Raw genomic sequence first — 18,358 nt, forward strand, 5'->3', positions numbered from 1 at the left:
AAAGCAAACCATACTTTGGCAAGACTTCTTCAACAGAAATTTCAGAAATGTTCGCCATGTTGTTTCCAGTTTGTTTCCCAGTTCCCAAGACAACTGCTGACAACAGCAACGTGTACATATTATACTTCATGTCATACGCATGTTGTAGGTAAATAGCATAATTTTTAAAAAAATCAACGAAATAACCAAATCCTTTCTGAATTATAAAGAAAACAGTAAATTTTAAAACTAAAAAAATTTTAATCAAGAACTATTGTACTACTAAAATAAATCAATCCTTAGAAAACTTAGAAGAAAATATTCGGGCCAATCTAGAAGTTTCATCACTAGTTAATGGTACACTTCCTGTACTTTTGATTTCTTTTATTTTCTTCCAGTCAATAAACGACTTTCTTACGCCTTTTTCTGAAGAAGTAAAGACTTCATGGTCATCATCATTTAAACGTTTAAGTTGTCCTTCTTGTCTAGGGTGTTTTCGAAATGTTGCAGCAAGTCGTAAGGATCTCATTGATTGTTCTAAATCTTTTGGTGGCATAAAGAAGTTGGGAATTTTTCTGAATTCTATGGTTAAGAAAATTACATAAATTCAAAAAGAAGAACATACTCTGAATACAACATGAAAAAACGTTATTGAATAAAAACTATCACTTTATATTCATCCTCAATCAAAACTACGAAATTGAATAGGAATCATTAAATTAAAAAGATACGATTCTTGTGAATACTTCACGGGTTCATTTTGAGACTCCAATTGTTTTAACTGCTTTGTTGCCTTTTGTTCGAGCATAGACTGATTACTTCTTACCAAGACAATTTTTGCCTCTGGTTGATCAGATATATTAAAACTGACTTCTTCATCTGCCTGAGACTTTATTTTCAATGATGTACCACAATCGAAGAAACTATCAAATGATCCTTCAGCCCTGACTCCCCCTGAAATACAATTTTCTTCGCGATCAGTTTCTTCCTCGTTTCCAGTCCTACGATCTTTAAATACCCGATCCTTTAGGTCCTGGTTATAATCTGTTCTGTCACTATGGTCGCTAACAGTTGATAAAACATCCACATCATTATCACTAAATTTTTCTTCATCATCGGAACTTCGCGTGATAATTATATTGGTATGAATATGATCATTGCAGGTTTCTTTTGTATTCAAGGATGAACGGGAAACATCCAAAACTAAGATATCGTCTTTAGAGTTATTACTGTCATCTTCAAGAACATTCTCATGACCAAAATTCATATTATTGGACTGTACGCCATTCCTTTCATCGTGTCTTGACAAAAGGCAATAGGAACTTGTGTCTTTATCAAGTAAAATACTTTTGCTTTCATACATACATATTCTATCATCATCATGAGCATCATTGTTCAAGGACAAATCATTCACTTTTTGTCAAGGTTATGATCATAATGGCTGGAAATTGCAGTATAGTCAGTTTTGCTAGCGATGGAGTCTTTCTCTTCCCTATTGTTATGTTTGAAAAACATATCGTCAACAACTTTATCTAGACTATAATCATCACTTCCCTCAAACTCAGTAAAGTTTTCGTCCCGCAAATTAGGACTATTGACAACAACATCATCTTCACCAACCACATTATGCTTACTAACAAAATCATGTTTACCACCAAGATCATGTTTACCATCAAAATCATGTTTAACACCGAGATCATGATTACCACCAAGATCATGTTTACCACCGAGATCATGTTTACCATCAAAATCATGTTTACCATCAAGATCATGACTACCACCATAATCATGTTTACCATCAAAATCATGTTTACCACCAAGATCATGGTTACCACCAAGATCATGTTTACCATCAAGATCATGTTTACCACCAAGATCATGTTTACCATCAAGATCATGATTACTATCAAAATCATGTTTAACACCGAGATCATATTTACCATCAAGATCATGTTTACCATTGCCATTGTGTTCGTCAATATCAACACGTTCTACATTTTTAATGCTAGTGTTGTGAGAATTATCTCCATCGTGGACAAAATCTTTTTCATGGAAAAATTGCGCTGCGACCTTTTTATAATTCTCACCAACGACACAATTGTCTTTTCTTTCTTTAAAACCGTCAACTTCACAATCTCCTTTTGCTAATGTAGATAGCATGGTCGTACTGTTTTCTGATTGTGTCTCTGATTCCAATACGCAACAATCAGATTTTGCATTAAGTTCAACGTTTAATCTTTTATTTAGGTTTTCTTTAACAATATCAAGATCATTTAGGTTTTGTCTGAAATAAAAGACAGGTTATTGATGTTACAGTGTCCAAACAATCAAATCGTCATCAAATGTAGAAAAGTTACGACAATGAAAAACAATCTGACCTTAGTTGACGCAAAAGAAAAGATTTTGTGGTGTCTGGAATTTTTAATGAATGCTGCACCCACTGTTGTTCAGAACCATTCAGAACATTCGAAAGTCTTAATGGAGATGATTCCTTTTCCACAATAGAAATATGGAAATAGTTTCAAATATGATTAAGATGAATTAAAATAATTTTCTTTTCTGATTATTTATGTCAGATAGAAATCACAAAAATGATGAAAACTGAAAACTTACTTCATGGACTTTGGTAAAAATTCCATTCGATGAGACTGAAAGTAGAGGTACAACACCGACCTTGTAAACAAAAAAAGGCAAGACGTTTTATGAATACCAAATCATTAATTGACTATGTTGCTATGGCAATGCATTTTGAACATTGGAATGATGAAATTAGTTGTTGTGCATTGCAAAGTGACCTTAATTTGTCCTTGAACTTGTCCACTAAAATCTGTGATATTATACCAGCCCATGACGTGTCGAAGCCCGGACACCAAGGAAGATAGATCAACAGTTGCTATACCAAGTAGTTTGTTCATTGATAAGTCAGTTTCTCCTATTTGAAAAAGTAAACAGCAAATAGAATATACGAAAAAAGCTGTATTTTGTAGGTCATGTAAACAGTACCAGATAATTTATGATCTTCGTCGATGATTTTAGAACAATCAGGTACAAATTGATGCCACACTTTGAATACCAATGTCTAAAAGGAAAAAAATTCAAATGTATGAATTTTTTTACAAGGATCACATGATCCAAAAACCTGATTTTAGAACAATAGAAACGATCACAGATTAGCAATAGTATACAACCAGAGTATGTATTTGCTTACGATACACATTCAAAATTTTGTTTAAAGATTTTTTAAAATACGATGTTAAATATGTCCTAAATTTATCACCCCTAACCTCACTGAAAATTTCTTGTTTTCGAAATTTAACTATTTTCTCATGTTCCCAGAGAGGAGAGACAGATGAAGGAACAACTTTAGTTCTTATGGGATTCCGCTGACCGTTCTTTTGGTACGTGACGTAAGCATTAGGCTCTACACTAAATATTGAAACATGATACAAAGCTTATGATATATGAATTAAAATCACAACAGCGGGCAAGGCCCATATTGTATATGAAGTAGAATTGAAACAATGACATTGCAAAACCTTTCATTTTGTCGGTTTTTCACGCACGTTAGATGTAGAGCCTGTTGAACAATGACATGCGCCGTAACAACGTCATCCTCATTATCTTCACTTGAAGCAGAAGGTTGTATGTCATTATTATGATCATTTCCATCTTCAGCAAGGCTTTCTATTGATATACTATGTTTTTTGTCCTGAGATACGCTTGCTTCTGTTGACAAAATATCATCATCCACTTTGCTATGCTTGTCGCCCCAATCCTGCAAAGTTAAAAATGTCAGAAATGTAATCTTGGCTATGATCTTGACTTTCTCAAAACATGAGACGTCGTCATTGTTTTGTCGGTTTAAGTTGTTTTTCAAAAAATACGTACTTAAGTTCAAACGTACCTTTTCAAACGAATTTGGTTTTTGAATTGTCAAATGAGCATGCAAGCGAGCACCATGCAGATCTACAGCGCTACTACGAAACAGAGAATAAAGACCACTACAAAAAGAAACAAAAGGAAGTTTCAAGGTTTTTGAATAGGAAAGTATGTCCACTTAAGTTCTGAAAAATTCCAGGCAAAATTTTCGAAGATACAAACATCTTTGTACATTTTACCTTATTTGCGACATACTCCTACATCCGTCTAATAAAGGATACAGTTGAACAAATGCTGAGCCAAGAAGTTTATCTCTTTTATGAGGTATTGAATGTTTTTCTCCTTCGTGATTGCTTGACAGCCAAACTTGAATCTCCAAGCGTTCTTCTCGAATGTACCTGTTCACAAAATCAGAGCATTGTTTCAAAATTTATTTCAGAGAAAAGTGAAGAAGCTTGTCGTTTTACCTAGATATATATATAAGCATAATAAATAATTTTACCAAATAAATGGTTGGCTAGATTTCACAAGAAGTGATCGTCTATGTCTTATGTCCGATAGACTAATTTCAGAATTCTTCACATTTTTTACTTGGCAAACTGTCGAAAATACTGCTTCTAGAAATATGTAAACAAAACAATTTACGATTCATTATGAAACTTTATACATGGTATTATATACTATATGACAATATACACTTACTGGTATCATAAAACTTGTAACGAATGTAACATCCCAAATGTTTTACTCCCTGTCTCAATTTCTCGTCAGCAAGCACATTTTTGGGAATCCAAACTTTACTAACATTTATTATGAATGTAACACCTTGAGCAACATTGATCAAACCATTTTCCAAGGTATCATTTAACCATTCGCCAGCTTCCAACTCGTACCAAAGAGGTGGAGACCAGCCAGCTGCTCGACCCCTTTCAATAATTTTCTCCCGATCCAAAGATTCGGCAAAGTTCACGATTATTTCCAGTCCACCGATGGTTTTCTCGGACATATTTGCGAAGTCGTTATTTGAGAGATTTTCAGTTGAAGCAAGAATTTGATGCCAGCCACGAATACCTGTAAAGCATAAAATATGGCGTAAGTCGTGTGGAAATAGTGACATTAGAAAAAATTCACTATAAAATATTCATATGCACGGCGTACTTGTGTACACAGGGGTGTATAAAAACAAGTTCTTACTTTACCTGTATGGCTGAAGAGTAATTGTTGGAAGGGCACTTTTACCACACCAAGAAGAACGTCGGCGGTTTGCTGGAATTGACGACAACAAAATGCATTGCCAACTATAATTTGATCATCTGCTTCGTCTAAACTTGATCGACGTCTTTGATGCCTGAAGACAAAAATAGGATGGTCTTGAAAATTGACAAACAAACTCGGTAAAAATCTAAATGTAAATGACAACAATTTTGAAGGAAAAGCAGTGTTGCTATTTTAAGCGTAAAATCATTGTAAGCGATAAACATTTCAAACTGAAGAATTTTGCGTTATCATTCCTTTGCCAAGTTCAGTAATTCTCTCCTTGACGAGTAAAAATTGTTATAAGTGGAAAACAAAGTTGCCTGGAAATAGTATATAATGTAATATCTATGGTAAAGTGATCATTGCTTACTAGTATTGATCATAAAGGACAAATATATTGACATATAAGGCTCACCAAATTTCAAAGACCACTTCTCCAAATTCAAGACATTCAGCTAAGGTTCCAGAAAATTCCCTCGTTTCTTGACCAATAGCAGTATTGCGTAAAACAAGTGGAAGAATAAATTCGATTCTGTAACTAAATTCTGGAGTAAATGTTCTAGCAATCGTCCGCGTTACACGTTCACTTCTTTTGATGTTGAACGGTAGTTTGATTTTCACGAAAATATTTCCACCCACTTCTGATGCATACGTCAAGCTGGAATCCTTCAGCGCCACCTGATTTAATGCAGCCTGGAAAACGATTAAGAAATTTTCTTTCAGCAAAAAGCTTTCTAAAGACCTTGGCTTCACATTGAATATTAGTATGGGATTAAACGTGCTATAATGCTAATTATTAGCTTAGGTATAGGAACCATACCCCATAAAAGTTGCAATGCTAAATTTCAGTAAGTGTAAGATAAAGTATTCAATCGATACCTTGAGACCGCATGCACGAACGACTTCAATTGACAAGCAAACGTGATCCCTTAAATCAACTTCATCAGTTTTATGGATTGTATGAGTGCGTGCTAGTTCAGACAGTCGGTACTTGATCACCACTTCTAGAGATGTGTCGGGATCCGATTTTTCGCAATCATTTGGTAAAAATGTCAAAGGAAGCGAGAAGCTTTGAATGCTAATTTCACCCGGCTTTCGCATCGTTACCATTCCACACAATTTCGATAATGAAAGAGAGGCCTGTTAAAGAGTATTTAAAGCAAGTGTAAATGTGAAGTGTGTGTGAATAAAAACCACTAAATAATAGTCCATAGTTTATACGCAGTTGAATAGCAAGTGTAAATGTGAAGTGTGTGTGAATAAAAACCACTAAATAATAGTCCATAGTTTATACGCAGTTGAATAGCAAGTGTAAATGTGAAGTGTGTGTGAATAAAAACCACTAAATAATAGTCCATAGTTTATACGCAGTTGAATAGCAAGTGTAAATGTGAAGTGTGTGTGAATAAAAACCACTAAATAATAGTCCATAGTTTATACGCAGTTGAATAGCAAGTGTAAATGTGAAGTGTGTGAATAAAAACCACTAAATAATAGTCCATAGTTTATACGCAGTTGAATAGCAAGTGTAAATGTGAAGTGTGTGTGAATAAAAACCACTAAATAATAGTCCATAGTTTATACGCAGTTGAATACAAACGATGATTCAAAACTTTTCAACATTTTTCAAGAAATTTATAAGCCGTAGCATCCATTTGAAAGTAAAACACTGCCTTTCAGAGTTATACTTTCATCAACTATAACCATAAAAGATAGATCAAAATGGTAAGATAACAAAAGCAGGATAAAATCTTAATGAATAACACTTTTCACGCGACACATGTCTCAGGCAAATAACTTCAATCACAAAAGTAGAGGCATCACAATGGCCGCTCACTAAATACGCCGTACATACCTTAGCAATGAGTCGATCTCTGACGTTAGGATAATAGCATCTTTTCCACAAATCAAAATTGACAACAGCTGCAGTTGAAACAGCTGACCACGAACCTAGATATGCAGCTAGTAAAAATCTTTGAACTGGCAAAGCGCGAGGTAATACAACACAATAGCGAGCAACGTCATCAAAAGTCGTCTCTGATGAGTACACTGTGGTTGGAGTTCGATGATTTTCCAATCGAGGCACATCTACGTAAGTACGACAGAATTTAAATAATTAGAAAAATCTTTCAAAGCAATTGCATAATGGCGGAGATGTTATATTGAAAAGGAGGATAATTCACAAAAGGAATATGTAAAAAAAGATGGAATGTTACCTTGGTTAAAATCAAATTTTGAATCAAAGTCTTTATCATGAATCTGATAAGGAAAGTTGTACTGAACAAAACAATCTGCTTCACTTTCTGATGGCCTCCTCGATTTTGGAAACTTTTTCACATTTTGAATAGAGATTTCAAACCAATGTTCGACTATTAATAAGCAAAGCAGATTAATAAAATAAAATATCAGTTTTAGGTAACCATGCAGCAACTATAGCGAATTACGTAGCATACTATAAACACGAGAAATGATCACGTGTCTCGTTGCTTTAAATAAATCACAACTCACCAAATTCTTCACTGAGATGCTTGCCTGTACTTTCCAAGTTATTTGGGAATCTAAGAAGAAACGCAGAAATTAAACTACAATTAACTGCTTCAATTAAAGCGAAAGACACATAAGACAAAACATATAAAACAGCAATTTAATTAGTATAGTGCAGCAGCACGTTCCCGGACTAATGAAACATGTATAAAGTTGAAATGTACCTCTCACTCAGTTTAAGATCACCTCCTTCATTAGAACATTGCTTTATATCAAATAACCTTTTAATCTAAAATAAGATAGAAATGAAAGAAATGTTAAATATTATAAAATCTTAAATGTTCCATACATCAATGAGATAAAAAAACATACTTGAACTTCACTACCCATTGCAGTCAATACATGAAGTTCTCCTTGTGATGAACCATTAAAGGGATTGACTACATTAACCCAACCATCAATCCCAACAACTGGGAACTAAAAATGTATTCATTGTATATTCATCAGTGATATTGTAGTGTAAGAGAGTGTAAAACATGTTATGGAAACGTGTTACCTTTGATTTAAGCAACATTTTTGTCGTTTTCTCCTCTTTATAGGATAAATAAAATTGCTGTAGTGGTAGTTTAGCAATTCCCAAGAGCTAAAACAAGTATTATTGTTAAGCGGAAACATTAAAAAATACTAGCTAAATGTTTGCACTGCTCCACGCAATATCTGAACGAAATACAAATTACATTCTAGCTTGAATGGATGCAAGACAGTATTTATACATACGTCTATGCACTGGCATAGCAAAACAATACATTTGAAAGGAGCTAAACACGGCAAAACTGGGAAAAACATGCATGTCATATACGCGGTGGAGTTTGCTAAGCCTACGTATATATCATCTATAGTATACCTCATATATGACATCATCTTTAGCATAGCTCATTTATGACATCATCTTTAGTATATCTCATATATGACATCATCTATAGTATACCTCATATATGACATCATCTTTAGTATATCTCATATATGACATCATCTTTAGTATAGCTCATATACATATGACATCATCTTTAGTATAGCTCACTTATGACATCATCTTTAGTATATCTCATATATGACATCATCTATAGTATACCTCATATATGACATCATCTTTAGTATATCTCATATATGACATCATCTTCAGTATAGCTCAAATACGTATGACATCATCTTTAGTATAGCTCATATATGACATCATCTTTAGTATACCTCATCGTCTTGCGCTCCACTGTGTTTGCACCAGACTTCCAAAGTGAGAAAATTGTTGTACATTCGATTTAGAAGTGCTTTTGTGAGCAAAGCAGGAAACACCTATAAAAATCATTATCATTAAAAACGAGATTGTGGAAAACAACCTTTCAAAAGAATCGTTCATAACGGCAAAGTCTTTAAAAAAAATGATGTAATTTAAAAACATGGCAGACTCAAAATACCAAAACAAACTAAATTCACACAACAATTTGTACGTACGATTGTAAAAACATCATTAACATGCAGACAAATGAATAAAAACATTACGGAGTGATCGACACCCAAGACCGTTTACCAGTGGCGTACGAAATTATTAATGTCTTATCAGTGAGCATGCGCGTTTATATAATCAATAAATCTAGGTGATTTTATATAAAGAGTCGGTCCGAAGTCATTTTTTTACCATATACACGACGGATGTCTATATTTTGTACATTAAAATCAGTTTTGATTCGTGTATGTTAAGTTGCACTTGAAGTAAAAAACCGCCAAATATGAGTGATAAAAACACTCATTGCTCAACTTTTCTACAAGTCTAACATGACAATGTACCTGTTTAAAATTAAATATAGGATCATTTTGTCCCCAGTAAATTGACGACCGTGAAGTGTCCATTGACCAAAACATGCGGAATATCAGGTAGAAGTTATTACGTATGATGCTTCCTGTAGCCTGTAAACCATGACCTCTCCTCGTTATATTTCTTCCTTTAGATACCCAAAGAAGCGTTGTCAACGGAAATGATGGCGGATTATTTTCTATAAATAAAGCAAGACATAAGTCCATGATTTTAGGATTGGCAGAGTTTTCAGTGAGACTGTCAATCACTTGACAAATTGTTCAAGTTCATAAGATAGCAACGATCGACTTGAACTACTTTCGGAGTAAATAACTCGCTTAGTCATAAATTATCAGAGAAATCATTTGCGCATGCCCAGACAATTCGACAATCTATCCGAGTTAATGGCCATGGCAACGACCAACTGGATCTACTAGCACCAATGTTAGAGTAAATAACACGCCCAGTCGCAAATTATTAAAAAATCATCTGAGTATGCGTGGTAACAATAAGTTTTAAACTTATGAGCATATACGAAGAACTAAATACATAGTATAGTATAAGTCAAATAGCAACGGTGGCTGAGTGTCATCAGGTTACAGTGGCTTAAGGGTCGAGACGTTGGTCGCAATAGCACTCAACCCCTCGGTGGTCTGCAAAGCTTGCTATTGGTATACCCAGTAGGATAGCGTGGCAAGAGCCCATATCTCCCAGCGAAACGTTAACATGCAAAGCTCTAATGCTCAACTGTCTAACGGTATCGGGAGGCATGGACTGAACGGGATTGTTTGGTTTCATAATTTTACTTCATGTATACACAAGTACTTCTCAAAAATAAACTTATAACATCGATGGATGCAACGAAGGTTCAAACAACTTCTGCCTTTTTGACTTTTTAGCCAACTTCAAAAGAGGGCTTATCGAATTCTTCATCAATAAAATGCCTCTATGACGTAACACTTGATGTTGAACACTGCTTAAAAAGAAACCGAGTGTTTTCATACAAAAACATTTTGAAATGCACGCGCTTTTCATGTTTGTTATTAGCGGCTCAATGTCAATACATTCAACCTATTTCTATAAATGAAAAGTTAACAGACTCAGCACATGATTTTACCTGAATTTAGAATATAATTGTGAGCAGTAAGTTTAGTTTCTGGCAGTATTCGTTCTCCTTCCATTCGTCTGAAGACATTCCGATGCTCATCTTCATTTTCAAATATAACATGCTCCTTTTTGGGCGATTTATAATTCAAATCCTTTCCATTGGATAAAAAGTCAATTTTCACCTTCAGAATTTTTAAAACAAATCTATCAATTTGGTAAAATCATACAGTTAAAACATAACGTGACACTGGCCATACCTCAAGATCCCCCATCTTCAATGATGATCCATTACTTTCATCATTGCAAACATAAATTGTAACCAAGTTTTCATACAGAAGGTGCCCGGATGAAATCACGTCGAAAAGACGAAGATGTCCATCTCCAATCATAATTGGCTGAAAACATGATAACATAGTTATGCAGCTACGATGGTTGAACATCGGGAATAATCCTTAGTGTAACCAACATGGGATATCATTGGGTTAGAAATGGACGTGTAGTCAATGCTGATTTTATGGTTTTTTTTAATCTTTAAAGATTCCTATCGAATTTTGAATTTGCTAACATCTACAGTCATTATAAAACTAAACAAAAGTAAATTTTATCAGTCACAATCTAAGAGTTTATCAAAATAATATAAGTTTACTTACTGTTTTGTGCCCAGATTTTCGTTCAAATATTTTCACTTTTAGTTGATAATTGTTCCACAACTTTATTGATTTTGAGTCAAAACGAACAGGAAAAACTGAATGATGATTGAACATAACACCTGAAATGAAAGTAACGTATTTTTTCAATGTTTCATCAATTCATATTGTCACTAAACAAGTTGAGTTTCGACCTTACATAGTGGACTGAATTTTCTTGAGACAATCCTGGTAATCTCTACTCCAGTGTCGCTATCGGAGTGTTTCTGAGTAGTCGTAACAGGAAACTCATACTCAACAAAATACGTCCTAATAAATATACGGTAGCAATGTAAATTTAAAAATTATTTGATAAGTAATAGCGTTCACCATCCAAGAGTGAAGGTTTGAAGAGACATAACATTTTTGGTGGTTTTAAGCAAGAGTAAAAAACTTAAAAGTTCTATGGTTGAGTAGAGCTCGTTAGAAATTATAAGTGAGTAATAGAAACATGAAATTAAATTAAACAGTAAATTTTGCTCATGCAGTTGACTAAAGTATACGCACTCGTTGCAACATTATCAGCATGCAGTTTATATTAATTTTAGCGAGGATAGACGAAATTTATAAATATTGTTTCACACATTTGGTCAAATAATAATCTTAATTTGAAGCAACTCTCCTGGTGAATCCTCGACTAATGGAAAATTTCACTGAACAGCAATATAAAATTGAACATTTATATAGACATGGTACATTGTATACATGGGTAAAAAAATTGCGATCACCTTTTCAAGGTGGGATCCAACACTTGTTCTTTGACCAAATTCAACTTATTGATGTGTACCCTAGCAGCAGTAATTCTTCCAAGGGCAGTTATTCTATCAACACCAAGCTTTGCCAAAAAATAATTTTTCTCTTTTCTCACTGAAAGCCAGATATACCAAGTGACGTAAAGTAAGTTTTAAAAGACATCCAGCATAGCTATCAATTATGCTAATAAAACACCTGGAATTGTACTTTCATGTTCATCCTCACAATCATCATCAATATCAACAGGACTGCTCTCTTTATGTTCATCAATACTATGAATATTAGGCTTCAAATTTGCAGCAGAACTTGTGTTTCCTATATATTCCTATAAAGAGAAATTACGCTACCGTATATAACACAAGATAAGTGAAGGAAATACATGACATGTTAGATACATAATTTCCAACCTACCTTTCGTTCATTTAGTTTATTTTCTTCATTTCGGTTTGAGGACATTCATTTTCTATTACATCTTTATCGACACACTCGTCAACCTCTCTTTCAAAGTTGTCAGTTTGGGTCGACTCATTAAACTGAATAGATTCAGATCACATGCTTAGTTTAAACTATAGTCTGCACGGCAAAATGGCTAGGGTTAGGAATAAATTGTATGAACGAACCTTATTGTTCATGTAAAATAATTCTTGTAGTAATGTTTCATCTTTAATTATTGAGTCATCAGAATTGCTATCATGACTACATGAAGATTCATATAACAACTCGGGTTCCTCTTCACCAGTCTCCACATCATCAAAAGTCGTTTCATGAAACGTGTTTTCTAAATCAGATTTCAGGATTTCCTCAAACAGACCTCTTGAAACACTGTGAAAAGAGAGTACAAAAAGATTATTTATATGAATGCATACGTGAAGATAAACGTAGTTTGCTAGCATTATAATAAAGGAAAACAAACTTTTTTGAAAGATGGCTCGTAGCATCGCCTCTCGTAATCAACGCATTGCTAGTATTAAGATTTGACTCCAGGATAGAGTTCTTTAAAGATTGTCCTTTTTTAATCAGCGTCATTATCACATCGTCATCATCTGTAAAATCTTTTGATAAGAAACGTCAAAGCATTCATTCATACATTTATAATAAAAACACATTTCACTACACATAGCTAATCAATGGACAGTCAGTTATCATACATATAACTCAACGATACAGACCAAACTCCTTCCCAGCTAAAACTAGCAGGTTGCGAAATATAACATGCTCCTTTTGGGCGAATCCTATCTTCAATATAATCTGATTCGAAATATGTATTTATATACAAGACCTTTGGTGTCATTATTTTGAATATCATCAATTTCATTCTTTATGGGCGGTTTGTTGAAAATCTCCACAGACTATATAAGCAAAAGAACAAAATAATTTGTTGTTAATCATTTAAAATATGACGCATTTGAGTTGAAATATCATTTTTTTAAAGTTTTCAAAAAATGGCAAATAACTATATATGAAAATACCATCTGGTTCAATTGCCATTACCATAAGCACTCTGCTTCTATTTTTAGTCACATTATTTTTACACTACATTCAATCTCACATACAATTTGTATGTTCCTTACTTTCTTTGTAGCAACATTCACTGCCGAGTCTGGTTGTAAATCGTTGAAACTCTGATCAATACATGGCACAATTGGTACTGATGGTACTCCTGACATTGTTTGTACTGATGGTACTCCTGACATTGTTTGCACTGATGGTACTCCTGACATTGTTTGCACTGATGGTACTCCTGGCACTGTTTTTACTGCTGGTACTTCACAAAAATTTTTTACTGATGTAGCCAATGGTACTGTTGGCGACTCTGTATGATGACCTAAAAATAATTGCATGTTGTACCATTATAAAATTTTATGATAATTTTTTGTATATAAATATTTTGTATACTGTACATTCTTGCATAAATTGCCAAACTCACAGAAAGGCAAGACAAATTTTCAAATGTATGAGTTTTTCAACAAAGCAATTAATTTTTATAGCTGAATTAAAACATACCATAAAATGCTTCAAGTTTAAGCTCAACATGGAGAGTTGCAAATAGCACAGGTTGTACAGAATGTGAATACACAGGAAACCATCTAAGAATATGAAATATTCAATTAATGGAAAACTTTTCACGATTCTCTAATACAATGTTGTTAAAAACTGTGTTCCAGCAATTTCTATTGCATGGATATAAATATACATACTTATTGATAGTATTAGTGGCATTTAACTCCAAGATATCATAAATTTCCACTCTACCAAATGGTTTCATCGACTTCTTATGGAAAACATCCAAAACTAGTGCTTTCATATCTTGATAAAAAAACAAATCAGCAAAGTAAAATAACTACATAAGCCATCTTTCTTGTAATCTAAACAACAATGATGCACATAAAATCTATTAAAGCTCAAAAAGGATATATTTCATGTATTTACAACAACAAAAAACATTAAATGACTGAAGAACTATGAAAATAAAATGAACCATTTGAATTTTTTTTGATAAAAGTGACATTTTATCCTTTTGTGCATAATCACCTTGAAGATAAGCAGAAAATTGGTTGGGTCCACAACAAACTGGAAACAAAGCAGTGCTATTTGATGTCGTCTTATTTGATGAAGTCTTTCTTGGAGAAGGCCTGTAGTTAATTTGATAACAAGTTACATAATCAAACAGCATATTGTCTAGTAGTTGAGTTGTATTCTTGTACACCAGAAATAAAGACAATAAAAAATTTATACCAAAACATTGTGCCATTTCCTTTCTCACCCCACCATCGAAGACAAACTTGAACATTTTTGGGGTGCTTCTCAACTTTCCATTTTATTTGATCAATTCTTACTGCCAGGTAACATTGAGCTTGTCCTTGAACCTCGGGAGGTAAGCTACTTTGTAAGCGAGGTTTAGCACCATCATTTTCGTTGCCAAGCACTAATGGAGCTGCTTTTAACAGTTTTTTCGATGCTATCATGCCTTCCATTAAATAATTCAACTGATTTTTACCTCATTTTCAAAGTAACTTCCTTTCACAAATCCTTATCGATTCATGGAAATGTCAATCGAGTAGGCAGTAAGACAACACAACACAAGCGATTATTTTGAAATACGCCTGTGACTGTTAGCCAACAGCTACTCATTTCATTTATATTCACACTTATAGATTTGAAATCCCACTTCGTTTTTTTGTGCTAATTGACCATGCTTTTCAAATTTTAAAATTGTGTTATTGTAGCATATTGTCCTATGGCAGCCATTTAAGCGCTCATTTTAAATTTTTTTGCTACTCGTCTCAGGCCCCCTCCAAAGCCCCTATAGAACTTCCTAATTCTTCGATTGGTTTGAATAACTAACCATTTCACAATACAAAAATTTACTGCACTGAGGGTGTCAGTTACAGGTGCTTAGGGCCCAGAATTAGGTCGCAACGACAGCACTTTCCTTGTGTACTCCCTAGGTGGTCTCATGGGCTGAAACATGTTATTAGCATCGCCTGACCCCCAGAGACGAGATCTTCGATCATTTTTTCCTTTTTCTACACATACACTTTTCATTTATTAAAACTATTACATCTGGCTATATTTTTTTCATTCTACTGGAGAGTGTATATGCATATAGTTATATTTACTTGTAGTTTTTTCCAGGCTTACATTCAATGATTTTGTCTCACATTTTATCATCTTAAAAGTTAAGCGTTGTTTCAAAGATGTTCGGCGTTTTTTGGAAACAAGTTATTCATGTTAATTTAATCGTGGCGCATCATGAAATATATCTTGCTGGTGACGTACACGCCATCACGTCTATTTTTCTATAATTTCCAAGTTCACATCGACAGTTCAACATATATTGTTTATGACGTCGGTTCGATGTTTATTAACTGACATTACGTGAAAACTGCACATCTTACCAACTATGCAATAAAAATGGGGGCAAAATTTCAACTTTATGAAACATAGGGAACAAACCTCGCACCCCTGTTTCACTGGGCCTGACTTGTGCTGTGTTCTGGGATTCCAACCCAAAAACCAAAAATTGTACATTTTGGTCCCCAAATATGGACACAGTTTTTTTTACGTTATGAAAAGGAAGGAAAACCAGCGAATCCGGGAAAAAACCTTCCAACCGTGAAATGATCAACATTCAAATCAACATTTTAAATAGGTTTTTGTTTTGATATATGTTTTCATAAAGTTTTGGAATTTATTGAGCAAACGACGTTTCGTCTTCGGAGGATCTCAATGGTCTTTTGAGAGAGAAAACTAAGTCTGTGTGCAATATTTCAAGCATGAATAAAACATTGACTTAAAAGTTAATCTTATATTAAATAGAAGTTCAAGAAAAGCCAATCAATCCTGTACGTACAGAGTGCAAAGCTACAAATCAACTAACTGAACTTAGGTAGAAGTGCACCTATTTTTGTACTAGTTATTCTAGGAAAAACTTAAAACCAAAACTCAAGTCTTTCTTATAATCTGTACATATCTCCCCTTTTGGGTGTTCTTAGACTTGCTTAACATTATTGCAGCAAGGTTCTTTTGATTTTTCCACAGGATTGCCATTATTTTTGTATCGGTTAAGATTTTTTAACCAGTTTTCGTAGAATTCAAAGTTCCATAGATCTTGACTTGTCATTGAAACCAATTTGGTCTTTGAGATGGTCTTTATCATATTTGGTCTTTGAGGCGTACGTCGCGTATCTGTGCGTAGCCTTGCATTTGTGAGGCTGTATTTTGTACCACAGACGATTTGAAAAGTTTTTCTTCTATTTTTAACAACGATTGACAGTCATTAGATCATGTCAGGCTTGAACGATGGACAGGAAAACATTAGACTTCTGGAAAAATGACTTACTTACTCAAGCATTAGCTACTGTTTCTTGAATGTGTTGAAGCAAAAGTATTATTGTGAAGTATGAACGAGATAAAAGCTATAATAGGTAATATATCTTAAAATGTCGATGCAGTGTATTAATAATGCAGATGAAAATTGCCATGACTAATTTAATTAACTTAATATTTGAGTACTTATCAAAGGTGGTTTTCAATTTATCGCCTCTGAAGAAACTGAGTGATCAGAATTACTTGAACTTCTATTTCCAAAAATCAACACCCATGAATGCATGCACCTGTCATCTTTCGAATTATTGTAATGATATCGACTTAAACAACGTTAAAACGTTCTTACCAAGACCACCGAGATCCATCTCACATCCACATAAATATCACACGTAAATTTCCCAATCATGTGATTGTTGTGGACGTGAAGCATGTACTACTTTAACTTATCACTATAAACCTGAATTGCTTTTTGGTCATCCTCTTCGTTGTTGTCGATAGATCACTGTCTTTTTATGTGTGCCATTGCCATACCTGTCAGCATTACTGTCCCTGTATTTTCCCTTACGAGTAACCATTGCTTGCTCTGATATGTATTAATCTCCTTAGTGCTCTTTGCCACCATGTGCATAACCACCGTTTGCCATACCATCATCATGGAGTATGATGCCCTTTCCATTGATCGTTTCACACAACGTAATAGCCGCCCGCTCTCAGTTATGTATACCATCATACTCGACATTGTGCTCCTCTATATGCATGAACTTCTGGCTAACCAACAAAGTACATAGATTGCCCTAGAGAAAGTTATTCAAAAGTTTATCATAAAGTTATTTAAAATTGCGACAGTAAGGCCTGCCAGAAGATTTACAAAGTTTCAATTTGAATTCTGAGTATTTCATACAATTACCATCGCAGTGCCAGCCAGTATAACCTGTCCGACATATCCGTAGCATGTTGATTGTAGTATGAATTCAGTGTGAATATCAGCTGATCAAACACGCAACAGTGGGGCCCTTCACTGCTACATACATGAACAACTGCATTCACAAGAAATCCAAACTAGAGAAAAACCACGTCACCAAATAATTTGTAATTATTGTCCTTCGTTGATGCAAAAGTTTCCTTGTAAAATGAAAGATATACGTATTAACAATACACAACAAAGTTTGTTTTATTAAACCATTCAAAAAGAATGCTGTCATTAGTATTTCTGTTTCGTCGTTTCAGTACAAGATAAGCCAAGTTTTCATGAGGTTACATACCTTTGACAAGTTCGTTCCCTAGTAGAGATCGTTATCATGTACCTAAGAACCGAATCCCGTCTTCAATTCAAAAATGTTCACACAAAGCTGTCAACACTGATTAGAAGAGCAACTTACAACAAACAGGTGGCAGACGAGTTTTCACACAAAAACTGGAGTTTCTTCAGTACTAAACTTTTGCCAACAGACGAGTTCTTGCAACATACGTTGTAGCCAGCATTTATATAGCGCAAAAACGTTAAAACTGCATTCAATATGATTAATTACATCAA

The 18,358-nt window shown here is 34.1% G+C and overlaps 1 protein-coding gene across 1 annotated transcript; it reads right to left on the reverse strand.

Annotated features, from left to right (window-relative positions):
• Positions 1-220: 220 nt before the first annotated feature.
• On the reverse strand, positions 221-15,234 carry LOC124445942 (C2 domain-containing protein 3-like). Its single transcript, XM_046996727.1, is given in 39 exon segments — positions 221-554; positions 711-2,263; positions 2,358-2,470; positions 2,593-2,652; positions 2,775-2,911; positions 2,983-3,058; positions 3,264-3,405; positions 3,516-3,754; positions 3,884-3,980; positions 4,098-4,256; positions 4,361-4,475; positions 4,561-4,929; positions 5,058-5,206; positions 5,531-5,808; positions 5,995-6,255; positions 6,971-7,203; positions 7,332-7,484; positions 7,624-7,673; positions 7,824-7,888; positions 7,972-8,076; positions 8,156-8,242; positions 8,848-8,949; positions 9,442-9,647; positions 10,566-10,737; positions 10,813-10,950; positions 11,206-11,324; positions 11,402-11,511; positions 11,970-12,108; positions 12,190-12,319; positions 12,406-12,432; positions 12,435-12,527; positions 12,615-12,816; positions 12,908-13,046; positions 13,274-13,343; positions 13,566-13,819; positions 13,999-14,081; positions 14,193-14,301; positions 14,527-14,627; positions 14,731-15,234. Coding segments are annotated over 38 exon segments (6,195 nt in total). The 5' UTR covers positions 14,970-15,234; the 3' UTR covers positions 221-554; positions 711-1,389.
• Positions 15,235-18,358: the final 3,124 nt, after the last annotated feature.

Source organism: Xenia sp. Carnegie-2017, unplaced genomic scaffold, assembly GCF_021976095.1.
Source record: "Xenia sp. Carnegie-2017 unplaced genomic scaffold, XeniaSp_v1 HiC_scaffold_22, whole genome shotgun sequence".
Taxonomy (NCBI): Eukaryota; Metazoa; Cnidaria; class Anthozoa; order Malacalcyonacea; family Xeniidae; genus Xenia; species Xenia sp. Carnegie-2017.